Below are 17,456 nucleotides of genomic sequence, written 5' to 3'. Positions count from 1 at the left end.
GTAAAGTCAATAGGGATTTATTACTGATTAGCTCTCATCAATGAAGAACTAGAGGTCACAAAACGAAACTACCGGATAGTAAGTTTAAAATAAGCACAAGGCAATTCTTTTTCACCCAGTATGTTATTAAAGTGGTGTACCTGGTGGCTGTGTTGGTCTGAGACAAAAAGACATACAAAAAACTAGCTGAAGATGGAAGGCTGTCCCTCCATCTTCATTTTTGAGGAACAGCCTTCCATCTTCAGCTCCCTCTGTCCAAAAATGAAGTTTATTTCCTACCTATGGGGACTTTTTTTACCATCTTGTACCATCTATACTTTTCCCAGAGCCTGACAAAGTGACTTTGATCTCAAAAGCTTGCAGAAAAGGACAGTTTTCTTGCAATTTCCCACTTGGTCTAACAAAAGGTATCATTTTGGAACCAAGAGTTTTAGTTTTCTGTATGTCTTGTTAAAGTGGGGAACTCAATGACACCAGATGCATTGGAAACTGAGGAGTTCAGCCAGGTTTGGCTGAAGGATTTGGTCATGTTCCTGGAGGAAATGGGATATTGGTAGCTAACAATGTTCCCTGTAAGTTGCTCACAGACTGAAGTGGCGCATTCACAGACCACTACACCTTAGAGGGAACATTGGTGACTACCGATGAAGGGAAAATAACTTAATGGAAACAAACTGTGTATGGAAAATACATCTAAAATTACACACACTTTAGCGATGAGATCTTTCCATCTTCACAGAAGGAAACAAAACTTGAAAACACTAGTGATAGCTAGGTGGCATAAAACTTTTATAATATAAATTATCCACTTCATAAATTATCTATTTAGTTAATGGTCAAATGCATACAGTCAGTAATGGCTTAAAAATTACTGAATGAAAAGCTCTCTTCATCAGCATAGCCAATATTTAACAAATAAAATTAGATTTTGATAGAATATCTAACAACAGTCTATTAGAATAAAAGGAAATGAAATAGTTATCTCAAGATTTAAACTTCAGGGCTAGACACAGAAATTACACAAACTGGTATAAATGATCAGAAACCAGTTCAAATCTGTAACACAACAGAAGTTCGGAGCACACAAACTATTTTCAAAATGGCCAAAACTGGTTTAAAATAAACCTGGATGGATGCAGTATCAGACTTAACTGATTTAACTTTAATCAATTTATTGAACTTCTGTCCCAGATCCCCTCTAGATTCAAGTTAACTCACATCTCCCCTATCCCAGGATGCTTTGCATCTCCCCTACAACTCCCTTCTTGCAAGGTGGGTGGGCTAGACTTGGCTTAAGCTGTCTGCTCCATCCAAGCAGGGGGGCTTTCTCTAGCACCCCTTGACTTCTGGCCTAGGCCATGGCAGGCATATGACTGTATTTCTAGAATCAAAAGTGAATATCTATTCACTTGCTTATTGGTTCAATCTAAGCAACTTAGGCTAACCTGTGAAGATTGAATCAATTTAGTCTTGGGCTTTTTGATTGTTTGTACTTAGGCCAGTTGTACACCAATTACCCTGAGGAGTTGATTTTGAGAAAGAACAATTCAAACAACTAGTTTACATATAAACAGCCCTCCTCATTTCAAGTGTGTTATTTGAATGGAACCAAGAGTAGAATATCTTTAACAGGGAGCCTGTTTCAAAATCATAATTGGATGACATTCTCAGCTGCAAGATACAGCATTCCATTGGGTATTATTATCTACTTACATTGCAAAAGCATAAATATAATTTATCTAACTCTCCAACAAGGTACAAATGCTACAGCCTGAGGTAAAAATAGCTTATTATCACAGGATAACTAGGTAAGTCTAGAAAAGTATAAGCTAGTTTCCCTGTTGTGATCAATATGTCCATATTTCCATTAACATTTCTATTAGGCAAAAACACAGCAAGACATGAAGATCCACTCTTACAAAAATGGAAACAAAACCATCTCACTAGCAGATGATATTGTTCAACTGCTCTATTTCTGCTTACCATCTGTGGAGCATCCACTGGTACCATCACTAGAACAATAACGCATTTCAATCCTTTGTCTTCCCACTTCCAGCAAATTTGGGTCAGGCAGTCGTGCCTTGCAAGTATATCGAAACCGTTGTTCATAGTGGCCACCATTGTCTGAGATATTGACTGGAGTCCAAGGAGTCCATGGGGTGGTTTTTTTTAACTCTGGACAGGAGTTGGTGTTACAAGGTTGATATTCCTAGAAGAAAATTAGCAATTATTTAAATTTGCTGCACAGTAAGGACTATACAACCCAAGAAGAAACTTTGATCTATCCCTCTTTATTTCCAACATTTATCCTGGACAAAGCATGATGAATTTTAGCATTTCAAATTGAAGGAATTTTCTGTTTGTAGGGGTGGAAATCTATTTCCTTTTGTGTGTCTAAATGGCAGTTTTCTAGTTGTCTGCCTGATGGTTTTTGGCTCTCAGTTTGTGATTTGGCCATGTAAGTGTATGCACTGCTTGGGCATATATGCAGCTATGTTCATGCATACCCAAACATAAGTCCTGGAAAAAATAATGTGGTGGGGAAAGCCCCAAAGCCACATGTTTTAGCCCCAGTACTTGAGTGGTTAGGGTACCACCATACTACAGACTTGGCATTACCAAACTCTGGCATTGATTATCATCTCTGTTGCTACTTTTAAGGCTAAGGCACAGCCCCTTGCATTTATCCTCCACTGACTGAAATGAATGGAGGGTAGCACAGTGAGGAATTTTCTGCTGCTTTGGGAGTAAGAGCCAAATGTATGACCCAGAGCCTACTTCTTCTTCCTAGGGCAGCACCCACTGCACTGAGCCACATACCCTTGTTCTTGCCTATTTATTTCCTAGACCCATGTATCTCCATCCTTGAGCTGTCCCAGGGCTAGCTGCAATAGGACTGATTGCCAGAGAAGGGGCCTAGATAACGCCCGACTGGTGGCATGATGCCTGGTGCCCTCCTCCTGCAAATCAGAGACATAGATTCAAGCTTGAATGAGGGAGCTAGGACTACTCAACTCCTGGGGCTAAGCTATGAGAAAGACTTTTACATCTAGGGACTAAAATCCACTAGTACTGTATTTCTGGCTGCCTGTATTCTTGTAGATTAGGCCCCTGGAAGATGTTACACTTAAAATGAGAATAATTAGTTAATCCCATTTTAAAATGTAACCTGGCCACATGTTCAGATAATTAATGGTTTTACAAAAAGCAAAACCATCCACAAAATTGTTAAATGAAAATGGTTTTAATGGTGCCTTAAAATGAATGTGTACCTCGGTGGACTACACAGGGGCTTGCATAGGCCCAATATGGTTCCTGCCAGCTGCCAAACAGCTAATCACTGGCAGCGTGGGAAGAGGACCGGGGCTAGCATGGGCCTCGGTGCAGTCCCTGTGCTGCCCCCCCTTGTTGCATATGTGCATAGCCAGTGTGTATCCTATTAAGCACGCGGTCTCTGTGCATACAGCAATGTATCCACAATGCAGGGGAAATGGAATTGATACTTGTGTGTAAGTGGTATTTTTGGTACTAAGCTAGAAAGCTGCCATTCAGATGCACAAAGGGAAATAGAATTTCATCCTAGTTGTACACAGCAAGCTGTTATTTACATTAATAAAAACTAGATTCAGCTATATCTGTAGCAACAGTAAAGTGCAAACTCAAGGGTATGATGTGCTGGATCTATCATTTATAGCAGCTAAAACATTTATACATCTCAAACTCAAAAAATGAATTAACTATAAATGCAATATACAAAACATTAATTAATTCCCTGGTTAAACTCTGGCTGGTGACAAAAAAATCTACCTAATCTTCAGGGGGTTGTAGTGTATGGGACAACAGACATATTTTGCTTTCATTACACACATACGACTGTACTAATTTCAGTGTTGTCATAGAAGCATAACTCAAAGTATAATATTCTTAAGAGATGACATTCCCCTAGCTGAAAGATCTAGCCTTCCACTATTTATTATTTACTTATTTGCTCATGTCACAAGAATGTAAATATCATTTACCTAATTCTCACAGGGGGAAGTAAATTAATGAGTCATCTTGTACATAAATTTTGCTATGTCATTTCACTCAGTATTTTCAGTTTTCTTTCTTTGAAAAATTAATTGTAGTTCATGTTTATTCAGAGCATATGGTGTTTACTGGAGTGGCTTTATCTAACTGCTACTTTGAGTGCCATGGCAAGGGAAAGGAGCCTTAACCTTTATAGGTTGACTTCTGCTGTCACTTACACAGCTGCAAAACCACTGAATTCAACATCTGCACAAGGGCTTGTTTTGTCTTTTAATTTTTTTTTTAATGGTTATACAGGATGGGCTCAGGTCTCTACTCTTCTGTGTTGTCTTTCTATGGGTACTAAACCAGAACAGTTAAATTGTCCACCCACTTGGAAAACATCTACATAAACAAACTTAACGAGGCAGTGGAAAAACAGGTCCCAAGCAAAAGGTGCACATGTTCTCTGGCAAGGTGGACTTCAATTTTATGGCAGACTCACTGGTTGAATTGAGACGAGAGGAGACTAAACACAACTAACAGCTGTTTCCAGAGAATGACAGTTATCATGCCTTCTAGTTAGGGGTCAGTGCCCTTGCACACAAAGACTGGCATGCTAGGCCATTCTCATCCATAGGTGAGGGTTGAGTCTGTGTGATCCAGTGCACCACAAAGTGTTTTAACTACTGGCTTGCAGACTAGGTATGTGTTCACCAGCTCTCCTCTTGTAACTGGCCCACTGGACAGCCAGGAAGAGACACTATGTTGGGTTAGGAAGAGGAACTCAAGTGAGTGGTTCAGTGAGGTGGATGTTGCCTTGGAAGACCAGGGACTCTGTCCCCAGTGGGGTAGAAACTGTCTGACTGCTGTTCATGTAATAACATTTAAACGTGAAGTGCAGTAACCCAGCTTGAAGAGGAGGGATGAAGAGTGCTTTGAGTAGTTCCTAGCCCAGGGGTGGGCAAAATACAGTCCATGGAATGGATACAGCCCACCAGGCCATTCTATCCAGCCTGTGAGGCACCTAAAAGGTTTAACAATTAATATTTATCTGCTCTTGGCTGCCTGTCAAAAATGACAGGAGCTAGGGGCAGTACGAGCCAGGGACAGTAGGCCCCAGGGGAAACCGACAGGACCCAGCACCAAGGCTATTGTGTGATCACCTCTGTGTAAACTACATAAAAACATGTAAATCAGGACAAAAATATATTTTTTAATCAAATTAATGAATGTTGTAGATGTTCAATTTTTAGAATATAATTTGGTATTTTTCTGGTTCGGAGATGGTAAAACCCCTGGCTGAAAGGAGTATTTCTGGGGGCAAGGGGAGGGACTTCTGGTGAGAAAGGTCAGGGGTTAGGGGACAGTACTTCCAGTCCCAAAACAATGACCGGGGGTGGGGCACCTGTCAAGGGGCAGGGCTACCCATGCAGCCCTTGATAACTTGCCAAAACTCAGTAAGCGACCCTCTGCCCAAAAGAACTGCCTGCCCCTGCCCTAGCTCATAGCCTGGTCTCCTCTGTGAGAGGGAGGACTATCATCTGACTGGTTCTCTGCACAAGTGCCCTAATCAGTTGGCTGTAGGACTAAAAATTGGGAGGATTCTCCTCCTTCATCTTACTTCTACAAATAGGTGTATAAGGTGATCCTAATTTACCAGAAGTTGAAACAGAATTCAAACTTCTCATGAATGACAAATATTTCAGTGTTGCAGCTATGTAGATGCCAGTTAGGTCCCTGGCAGACATTACTTCCATCAAGAAAAAGGTAATATCACTCAACAGAAACTGCCATGTGACCAGCTTCACATTCAAAGACCAAGCTATCCAGAGGAGAAAAAGGCATCTTGGAAACTTGCTCTCCCAGCTTTTATGAAGATCCAGGGAGACACTGTGAACCAGGTTGGTGGGGGGGAGCATGCAGAAGAGGCAGGGCTCAAACTCTCCAGTAACCTTATGAGGTGCTTTTTTCGCATGTGCTTGTCCTGCCCACAGATTTCTGAACAAATCCTCCCCCGCAAGCATGTCACTTGAGTGTTTGTTTAGACTGGGTTTCAGAGACAGGTGCTAATGGCTTCTTAAAGAAGCAGCCTTGAAAGCCAGTTGAAGAAAGAGAAGAGGGGCAGTGAGTCATGGCATCTGCTACTGTGCTCTGGGGCAGCAGTTAAGCCTCATTCCTCCTGCACGAAGGCAAAGTGAGGAGGTGGGGAAGAGATACAGGGAAGTCTACACTGAGATACTTAAGAACCTGGCCAAACACCATCACTCTGTGTGTGGCATGCCACGTGTTCAAATTAAAGCTTGTTAGAAATCAGGTACAAAAATGTTCTACATTTCTCAAATGACTAATTTATGGCTCATTGGCCATTTTTATTAGGTGTATTACTTTGCATATGTAGTCAGTTAATTTTACAATATATGTAACATGTCAGGGGCTTCTTGTGATTCTGTAGGTGCCACTTAGGTGCACAAAAAGGTGAAATAGGATTTGACCCTAAGTTTAAATCAGATACCTGAAACTAGTCAAAAGACTTGATTTATAATGAAACATTTCAGTCTTCAAGAGATTACATTTTAGAATTTAATGCTACAGATGTAGATCAGGAGGGCAAGGCTTTACAAATCCTAGAGGCCCTAGCAATAGCAGGTAAAAGATATACTCAGATGATACCAGAAAGAGAACCACTTGCCATGCTGCAGTAATGATGAGGCACCAGCAGGGGCTCTGCCAGTATGACCTGGGGTAAAAATTCTTTTCCACCTCAAATCCAGTGATCTGTATATCCTGTATGTTGGGGCAAGATACCCCAGCCAGGTATCCAAGAAGGGAGTTCTCTGGCAATACAGATTAGTAGAGTTCTGGTAGAGCTCACCCCGTCTTCTGTCCTACTTCCAACTACGGCCAACTTCTGATTCAGAAGAAATGGGAAATAATCTAGCCAGGCATGTGTTGGGGGAAAAAACCTTTTTCTCTTCCTGGTAGGAAACTAGCATAATTCTGAGATAACATATGCAAGTCTGCATTAAGCATATGAGCATCTTGAAACTAACTCTGGCAACACAATTCTCTTCAGACATATACTTTGCTCTTGTCTATATACAGAGGCAGTATAAAATAATATTGTTTAAGGGAACAGATGGTACATGTAATGCAGTAATACCAAAATCATCCAGACTTATGTTTTTATACAATGTTGGTAATACATCAAAGATAATAGCACCTCAGAAAAAGAGAAAAGGATAGCCATGCTGGAGGCAAAGCATTCTTTTAATTCAAATGGCAGAGAATAATGTGTTGCTTTGAACTCAGAAAAACTGCCTGCTTGAGCAAGGAGAATATCACGTCTTTTAAAAAGAGCTGGCTCACAGAATAAATAATGGATTAAGCACATCCACCTTTTTGGTCTGATTTTCACTATAAATTAGAGAATAATGTTGATTAATGCTGTGCTGTGATTTTATGCATCATATTCTCATTTTTAGCTTCTATTGTTACAGGTAACAATACCAGTTTCCCAAACAGTGTTTTTCCCCCCTATTTAATATATTTATTACTTTTTTTGCAGTTTCTTCACTGTTTCTTTTATGCGTACACTACCTCCTAGTTGTATGCATTTCTTCTGTTCTCTTCTCAGTTCTTCTTTGTGATCTGTGGAGGTAATCTCTCACACAGACAAGACACCTAAATCAACATTAACAACCCATTCAGATTCACTCAGCACATTAGTTATCTTTAGGATTCATTTTTAATATGCTGTGTTGGCTGCGAGATTCTTACTGAATTGCTGAATAGTTCACTGACATACAATAATTTTATGCTTCTATTGGTCCTGTGCTTCATTGTGCCTATTTTATATAATTTTTCAAAATAATATTCTCAACAGAGTTTTTCTGGGTTACTCAAAATCTGCTCACTTAAAGACTAGATTCTCAGGTGGTGTAACTTATTATAATTTAAACAGGTCTTGTCCAAAACGTGTTTAATGCACAGGGAATGAAAAAGCCAAAAGAAAAGATAATTACACAGATGCAAACCTAATGGCCTAACATGCTACTAGAGATGAGGTATGGCTGGACCAGCCAACCCAGAGGGCCATCTCCTATGCTTTACTCTGCATCAACACTGTGTGATTAAAGGAAAGACCGTTAACTGAATTTTTCATGATAAAACCATTAGAAATGGAAGCTGCTCTTCTCTTTCACTCTTATGCGATTGGTGTGGTGGAAGCCCACAATCAGCTGTTTTGTGCAGTGTATTGTGGGAGGGATGCACAGCAGAAAAGAGTCTCCTGTGTGGATTTGTCCTCCTCACTTGTTGTCTGTGATGTGTTTCTGTAGCTGCCATCCCCATTATGGCTTCTAAGCATCCCGCTAGCTTACCTCCAACTGTCTGCTGTCAGGTCTTAAAAAAGTGGTAGAAATAGGTCTGGGGGTAAGTACAGTTGAGGTGTTGGAATGTATCCCTATTTGTTACATTGTAAAGTGGGTTCCCTTTATATGAATTTGAGTCGTGCTGTTTTCCAGGAATGTACATACCGCATAAAGTGAGGGAAACCTGTACTGTACCTGTGGTAGTCCCAGAAATATAAAACAGGCAAGGGTTTTTTGGTAGTAACTTTTATTGAACCAACTGTATACTTAGTAGAGATGGTAAGCAAGTTTTCAGGCACACAAGACGCTAACTGCACGGTTGTTACTGCAAAGTTGTTTAGTACTTGCATACCTAAGTAATAAGTGACTTTGTAGTAACCAGCATTACTGCACAGCAGCATCCCCACGCAGCTTCCTAGTGATAGTAACTGCGCAGTAGCTTGTTACTACTACGCAGCAGCTTGTTAGTAGTGCACAGCAGCATTGCATCACAGTTCATGCCCCATGGCGCTAAGTAGTAATGAGCTACTACACAGCAGTAACAAGCTACTGTACAGTAAGCGTCTTGTGTAGATGTGGCCACAATGTCCTTCCTCAAGTCACTCCCTAGAGAACAGGAACAGATTATTTTCAAGAACCAATTGATTTTGAAGGGATTCAAACACGCATTCCAGAAAGTGGCTAACAGATCTTATAAATGAACATTTATTAGTGCTGGAGTGAAGTAGCCATGATGGTCCAGGAGATACACAAGAGTAAAGGATTTTTGAGGATGAAACCTAAACAGAATCAGAAAATCTGATTCACAGGCACTGTTTACCAGGACTTCAATACATATTGTAAGACAAACCCTCCTTTGGGTCACCTTCTACAAATAAGACATCCATTGTAACGCTGCTTCAAAAACATGGTTTGAATGAATATCTGAGACCACTACGCTTACCCTACCTTAAACGGAGACTTTTCCATACTGCAAATTTCACAAATATACACATATGCCAACCCAACATACCCCTACCCTCTTGTTGCATCTTACACTGTACAGTGTAGAAAGCTCAGTTGATATTTCTAGCTCCTTTGATATAATTGGGAATATTGCCACTAACTTTAATGGAGCTAAGTTGTCAAGGATCAGTGCAAAAGACAGTTATGGATACAGTCCTTGAGTACCATGTAGCAACAGAAGGGTTTTTTTGTCTGGTTGGGGGGGAGGAAGAGGGAGGTGAGAGGGTTCCAGCACTTGCTATCCATATGTTTTGCATGAAGTGGAACAGTATCACCAGGAAAGACTGAGAATACCATCCAGGGATACCCTGTGGTCTGGTGGTTAGACCAGTTTCATGAGACACCGTGAGTAGGGAACTGGACCTGTTTCTCCACTTATTTGGTGCAAGTTACAACCAGTTAACCATTAAGTGACAAGGAGGGGCACAACCCTAACCTTCTCTTCCCCACCCCATTTTGGGATCTAACCCCCAAAATGTATTGCATGTCCACCCAAACCACGTTTTTGGACTAATAAATGAGTGGACAAGAAAAATCCATCAGTCCTTGCCAGCCCTTTTGAAGGGGCAAAGAGATGGCAGGAAACAACTGAAGTAGTGTGTTAACCAGCAGAGCCAGCCACCTGTTGTGATGAGTCTTGATTTCACTCTTAACAGATGAAGGAGCAGTTATGGTCCCGGTATACGCCATGTTGAGAGGGCTAGCAACGAACCATTTGGAGTGGCAAACCCAGGCTTTGCTCCCAAGTTAATTTTCATCACATGACTGTCTCCAGTAATATGACAGCAGTTTCTCAAAACCATTTGATCTGATCTGATCTTGGAAGTTGGAAAATGCTTTGTTCTGATGAGTATTTCAGCAAAGGTCATTGGAAAGTGACAATACATACAATACATGATTTGGAGACTCTGACAATCATTGGTTTGCTAGTTACCAAGACATGCCCTCTGGAGACATCCTTCACACTATGAATTTAAGGAACAAAATGAACACAGGAAACAAATAGCAAAGAGTTGTGTGAGAGATGGCTGAATTCAAGCAGAATGTAACTCAAACCAGAGGTGAAAAAATACATATGCTTACCACCTCAGATATGTCAGGTAGCTTAGCCTCACTGCCCTCTTGTAAAACAAGGCAGTCCTGTTATCCTTATCCCATAATTGGGATAAAAAAGACAGCCTTTGGATGAGGGCAGAGGCAGTTCAGAACTGTTTGCAAGAGGATGCATGCTCCCCTGCATTAACTGAGCGTGATGTCCCATGCAATCCAATCTTCCATGGCAGCTCATACTGAGGGGAGAAGTTTGCCCTCATGGTTCAAGTCATTCTTGATTAGCTCTTATGTATACCCATTTCTGGGAAAGCAGGGGAGGATAACTTGCTATCTGCTTGCTGTCCGAAAGGAGTCTTACAGCATATAAGGAGATAAGAGCAGCAGGCAGAGGTACTCCCACAGAGCTACCCTGAAAACAGACCTAGTTTTGACGATTCTAAATGAAGGACTAACGTTAAAAGCTCTTAGAAATCCAGTGCAATTTTTCACTCTTTAATTATTCTCAGTCACTGTCTACCTAATGAAAAGCTAGCCTTCACTCACTCCTGTTCACTTTTCAAAACGTCTGTCTCCTTTCCCCTCTTTTTCTCTTAGAACCCCCCTGGATGTTCAGATAAAGGTGTGATAGGATCTGATGCATGATCCACACAATCATGTCTCCTGATATGCCACATGTGCATGGCAAGAGGTATGATTATGGGATCCAATATCAGATCCAATCACACCTTATTGCTGGTGCAGGGGGAGCCATGGATCATGATCATGGGCTCTGTCTGCACCAGCTTCTGCAGCTACAAACCCTGTAACTGATGAGGTTTGCAGCAGGGGCAGCATTTTCCCTACTGCTCCTCCCCTGTGAGCACCACAGCTGATAAGACTCGCAGCAGGGGCAGTGCCAGGAAGGCTGCTGCCACTGTGACCCTTGTCATCTGTGGGACTGGCAGCAAGTGATACACCCCCGGAGGGGGGAGTTCCTTAGTCAATGGGCCCCCCAGCTCCAAGGGAGCACCTGGCCACATGTTCAATGAATGGCATGATAAGAACAAGCTACAAAGTTCCTACACATTTTTTGTGGAATAACTGTAGTTCATTGCTTGTTTTATCACATCATTAATTGATTGATCAAGTAGCTGGGTCACAACTTGTGTTGTGATTACCTAGTTAATCATGCCTTAAGTGTAATATGCAGATGGAGTCCCTAATATAGGTCACCTGATGCATATGGAATCTAATTTACATTTAAGATGTATATATACACAAAGCCTGGTATTACAAGATTGAAAATATCATTTGCTTGACCTTTTTTCAGTCATACCATGTTTGTGAGCACCCCGTGCCAGAGGCATGGACACAGGGGTGAGCAGCTGAAAGCCCAGAGATTGAGGGTTTGAGGCCATACAAAAGCACTCAGAGCACGGCCATGTCAGAGTCCAATGAATCTGCAAATTCAGCTAAACACTTTGTCACAAGGACAGGAGAAAGGAAGGATGTTTGCCAACCTACTTCTATACACAAATCCAGCTGGCAACCTGAATCCTTCCTGCATAAACCTCCCCCAAAAATATTTAGGATTTGTACCTCAGGGCAAAAGTAAATAGTACTGGAACTTTAAGAATTTAAGACTTGCTCATTTATAAATTATAAACATACGAATGACATTTTTTAATAATAAAGCGTTCTCCTTCCTTATTCCAAGAACTAATAGAATTTGTTACGATTGTTCAACACAAGAACAAAGTCAACTTAGCACGAAGTTTCTTTTAAATAAAAAGATCTGAAATTTGGCTCAGACATTTTCCCTAGTGTCTATGTTTGCATGTCCAGTAAGCATGTATTACTAGATACTTCATACTTGCCTGAGGCTTTAGGCTGCAAGACTAAACTTGTTTTTATAAGACCTATACATCAGCTTTAAGGATTTGTTTGCTATCTATTTGTAATCTTTTACCTAGTTATCTTAACATTTTTTTAGGAGAGTTAACTGTGAATTTTAAACTTCTTCTCTTCCCATTAACGGCAACTTGATTATGAATAACACGTCTTACTTTTTCCTAGATTGGCATATATAACCGCCCCCTGCCTCTATGCATTTTTTTGTTTCCTTCACTCTTATGGAATCAAAGCCTACTGAATACATTATGAACAAGGCCTTCCATTATGAATTTCTTTCTCTCCTCCCTTTCTCTGCACTGTGGAAATTTTGCTAAAATAGATGACCCTTGTGATACAACCTTAAGATCATCACTGCTAGACAAAAGTGAGAGAGGCAAGGTGTGTGAAAAGTTATCAGTCAGTTCCATAGCAAAGAAGTCTTCACCGAGAATGACTGGCTACTAGATCTTGTGCCAGTGACAGCAGGAGGAGAAGCAGGCCTAGAGAAAAGTTTACATTTCCAAACATTTAAAAGGAAATTAAAAAACAACCCCTGCTTCCCCCTCCAGAAACAAACATTAAACCTCTAAGGGCATAGATTTAGACTTAGAAACATGCAACTGCTTCTTTAACTGAAAGGGCTTTTATCATCCCTTTAACAGACTTCATGTTCAATTTTCTCATCACAGCCTGAGAAACTATTTACTTCTATGTATGGGTGTATAATGTTAGTTACTGGTAATAAGGGCACCTGTTCTTATCACTCTTATTTTATTGCTGGGGCTCTGCCAGGTCTTGGATATGACATATATAACTGCCAACCTCAGATGTTCAGAGGGAATGTCAGGCCTCAAAATGCCTTGGCTTAAAAATAATGCTTTAAGTAAATATAAAACATTTCTTTTGTTTTTTATTTGCCTTCTGTTTGGGAGATTTTTATTTTCCTTGAGGCTTTAAGATTAACTTTTAATTTTGTTCTTGGAATCGTGAGAGCAATAAACTTATTTTTTTTAAATGAAAGGTGAGATTTCTGAGGCTCTGAGACAACTAAAAATCATGTGAGAAACGCACTAAAACTGCAGGAATTTGCAATGCTATTTGCAACACATTGGGCCTAATTCAAGGTACTATGATTTAGACTGTATTAAATCCGTGCTTATTTCCACCTACTTACTCTCACTTACTGATTTGTTATGGGAGTTATAATTAGAATAATTTATGCACAAAAGGAGTACAATCTAAGATTATGATTCTCTTAAACCAGGTCTAGGCCCACCATGCTTTGTTGATATATTTGTGGGGGCATCTACACATGTGCTGTACTAATTAGCTCCACAGTAAAGTGTCACTATCTACATGTGTGCCCATATTAGGGCACAGTAAATTAATTAATTCCACCATAGGCCAGTACTGTTCAGGACAAGTACAATCCTACAACTGTCATTTAGTGCACAAAAATGCATATGTAGATAGTGACCAGGGCTGGCTGGGACATGAGAGTGCAATAGTGTGGGGGATGCCTGCCAACTAGCCCCACACAACAGCACCCTCATGCCCCATGTTGAGCTGGGGTGGAGCAACCCTGGGCTGGTAGGCTGACCCCCTGTGCCCCCTGTCAGCTGGAGTTGTTCTGCCCCAGGACAATGTGCTGTGGTCCTGGGTGCACATGTAAATGCTGCACCAGAGTTTATTTCTGTATGCTAATTGCATGTGTATATGCATCCTATGCTGGTAAAATAAGCTAGAACCAGTGGGGGTGTGACTCATCCCAGCAAAATGGGGAAAACTTCCCAGTTAAGGTTTTTTTAGCCTTGCAAATAAATACTTCGGCTTGGTAACAATACAGTTTTGCTGCTCAGTTTTCATTGCATGGCTTTTGCTGCTCCAGCTATGTTGGTTCTGGATTACATACCTTCACATCCCAGACAATAATTTTGTAGAGTAGACACAGCATTAGACTTCTTCATTCTCAATTAGAATTCAGATACTAGGATCAATTTAGATCCTCCCACTCCCTTACATTACTTTAGACTCCCAGGAATGGTCATAAACAAGGTCAGGGAACTCTAAAGCCTTGTCTACACTGGCATATTTCTGTGGGCAGAGAGCAGCTGCCACAGGCAGGATGCCAGAGTGCACCCCCTTTCCTCTCTCCAGGTGGCCTCTGGGGGCTCTGCAGAGCTTCTACAAGAATCTGCACGGCTCCATTTCCTCATACGTGTCAGCAGGGCATACACTATACTTTGAGACAGCACCAGTTGTTAAAGCCATGGCAGCCAGCAGACAGTGTAGGCATATCTACTTTCGCCCTGCAGTAGCATGGGAAAAATGACAACTGCTGAAGCTCCACACCCCTGAATGCTGCCAAAGCTCCCTGTCTGTAAGCCAAATCAAATGGCTCTATGCCAAATCCAGCCATGGGCCACAGGTTGCTCACCCCTGGTATACAGGGAGTATACCTGGTTAGGAATATTCTATTCCTAGAGACATAGCCCTGTATGTATGAACAGCTACATACGTGCGTGCGTGTGTACACACATGCATGCATACGCAAACATACACACAGACGTGTATCACCAGACTAGCAGAGAGAGAGGGAGAGAGAGAATGTGAGCTTTTATCTCCACCCCCATGGCGTGTGTAGATGAAACGAGTGGCATATGTGCACAGCACTTTAAAGTGGAATAAATGTTTTTGCACCGCTTTAATGGTTCATAGATTCATAGATGTTAGGGTCAGAAGGGACCTCAAAGGATCATTGAGTCTGACCCCCTGCCAGTAGCAGGAAAAATGCTGGGGTCGTGTGACCCCAGCCATGTGCTTGTCCAGTCTCCTCTTCAAGACAGGCAAGGTAGGGGAGAGCACCATCTCCCTCGGAAGCCCATTCCAGATACTGATGACCCTAACCGTGAAGTTCTTTCTGATGTCCAACCTAAATCTACTCTCTATCAGCTTGTGGCCATTGTTTCTGGTTATTCAAAGGGTGCTCTGGTAAACAGAGTATCTCCTATTCCCTGCTGCCCCCCCCAATGAATTTGTATACTGCCACAAGATCCTCCCACAGCCTTCTCTTACTGAGGCCAAAAGGGTCCAGGTCCCTCAGCCTTTCCTCATAAGGCCTTCCCTGCAGGCCTCTAACCATATGAGTGGCCCTCCTCTGGACCTTCTCAAGGTTGTCCACATCCCTCTTGAATTTCAGTGCCTAGAACTGGATGCAGTACTCCAGCTGTGGCTTCACCAGTACCACATAAAAGGGAAGCATCACCTCTCTGTACCTGTTCATGATGTACCTATTAATGCATGACAAAGTGCAGTTAACTCTGCTAATTACTTCATCACACTGACAACTCATATTAATCTTGGAGTTGACAACAACTCCGAGATCTCTTTCTGCCACTGTGCTGCTGAGAGGGTCATCACCCCCAGCATATAGGTGTGCTGGTGATTCCCTCTCCCTAGGTGCAGCACCTTGCACTTGTCCTTGTTGAACTGCATCCTGTTGTTCTCTGCCCACTTCTCTAACCTGTCCAGGTCTGCCTGCATTCGGTTTCTTCCCATCAGTGTATTTGCTTCGCCCCATAGTTTGATGTCATCTGCAAATTTGGACAGAGTGCTTTCCAAGCCCTCATATAGGTCACTGATGAAGATACTGAACAGCACCGGCCCAAGGACTGAGCCTTGGGGGACCCCACTGCCCACATCTTTCCAAGTCAATACTGACCTGTCCACCATCACTCTCTGGGTATGACCCTTAAGCCAATTTGCCATCCACATGACTGTAATCGTCTATGGCACAGTCATTCAATTTGTTTATAAGAATAGGATGGGATACCGTGTCAAAGGCCTTCTTAAAGTCCAAGCAGATGACATCTACCTCAACTCCTGCATCTAAGCTTTTAGTGACCTAGTCATAGAAAGGAACAAGGTTAGGCAGGCAGGATCTACCTTTTATGAACCTGTGCTAGTTGCTCTTCGGCATTATATTACCCACTGGACTCCTACAAATGTAATTCTTGATAATTTTTTCAAGGGTTTTCCTAAGGATGGAGATGAGACTAACCAATCTATACTCGGATCCCCCTTCCCTCCCTTCTTGAAAATAAGGACAACACTGGCCCTTTTCCAGACCTCTGGGACTTCACCTGAGCACCATGAGTGCTCAAACAGCCGTGCCAGTGGCTCTGCTAGGACACTGGCTAATTCTTTTAATGCTTTATGATACTAGCTAATTCTGGTGTTGGTGTTTGCATGTGTCAGCAGTGTATTGCACATTAATTCCAGCTGCTGTAGCACATTCGGTGGCGTGATGCACCTTAAATGATTATGGGGTGCAGCAAACTAAAACACCTCCGAGGAGTTTTAGTTTGCTGCCCTACAGCTGCGGAGCGAAGCACCGGGCTCTGTGTGGCTCAAGGACTGTGCAGGCAGCCCATGCAGGCAGCCTGGCAGCAGCCTGGGAAAGCAGGGTTCACCAAAAAATCAAAAAGTGGCAAGCCTGATCTTTTTTTCTCCTCCCTCCCCCCAGAGCCTGCCTGCCTGCATGAGCTGCACGGGGACCCAGTCCTTCCTTCTGCAGCTGCAGTGCCAGTTGGGACCACCCAAGCCAGGTGCCTGCAGAGTTGGGTGCTGCCTGGGGGGCGGGGCACCACTGCCATGGAGGGAAGCACCAGCCCCCCCTGCAGCCCAGGGACCACTACACCCTCCAACAGCTTGCCCTCCCCTCCCTGCCACCAGGGAGGCAGGTAGATGTGGGTGTACATGACACAGGGGTTTAATTCACCCTACATTGAAGCAGTGTTTTTAAAAATCCACCGCTTCAATTTCAGACTCCTGGTTCATCTACGCATGCCCCCAGAAACTCAGTGGGTGCAAAAAAGTGAACAGACATACATGAATGAGCAAGGCTGTGCATCCAGAAATAGACAACCTCTTGATGTATAAATACCAAAAATACTCTGAAGACAATGAAAAATGGCCACCAGAAAAAAAGACAGAACAATGGAAAATCAGTTCCTGGGGATTCAGGGCTTGACTATCAAAAAAGTTGTACTGATTTTGCTTAATTCATTATAAAAACTGACTCAAGTAATCCTGGTACAGCTTGTATGTGTCAACAAGGCTACAGTTACAGCACATTACTCATCA

At 42.2% G+C, this 17,456-nt stretch overlaps 1 protein-coding gene across 7 annotated transcripts in view; it reads right to left on the bottom strand.

Moving 5' to 3' along the window:
• The window catches only part of SEMA5A (semaphorin 5A), a 612,665-nt gene that overhangs the window by 52,912 nt on the left and 542,297 nt on the right, over positions 1–17,456 (bottom strand). For all 7 annotated transcript variants that reach the window (XM_090039133.1, XM_090039134.1, XM_090039136.1 and 4 more), the window contains one exon: positions 1,984–2,209. In XM_090039133.1, the coding sequence (XP_089895259.1) occupies positions 1,984–2,209 (226 nt within the window). The remainder of the gene's footprint in view (positions 1–1,983; positions 2,210–17,456) is intronic.

The sequence above is a fragment of the Crocodylus siamensis genome, chromosome 3 (genome assembly GCF_052110815.1).
Source record: "Crocodylus siamensis isolate JL-2025a chromosome 3, ASM5211081v1, whole genome shotgun sequence".
NCBI lineage: Eukaryota > Metazoa > Chordata > Crocodylia > Crocodylidae > Crocodylus > Crocodylus siamensis.
Note: the sequence above shows the minus strand (reverse complement) of the source record. Positions and strands in the feature narration are given on the sequence as shown.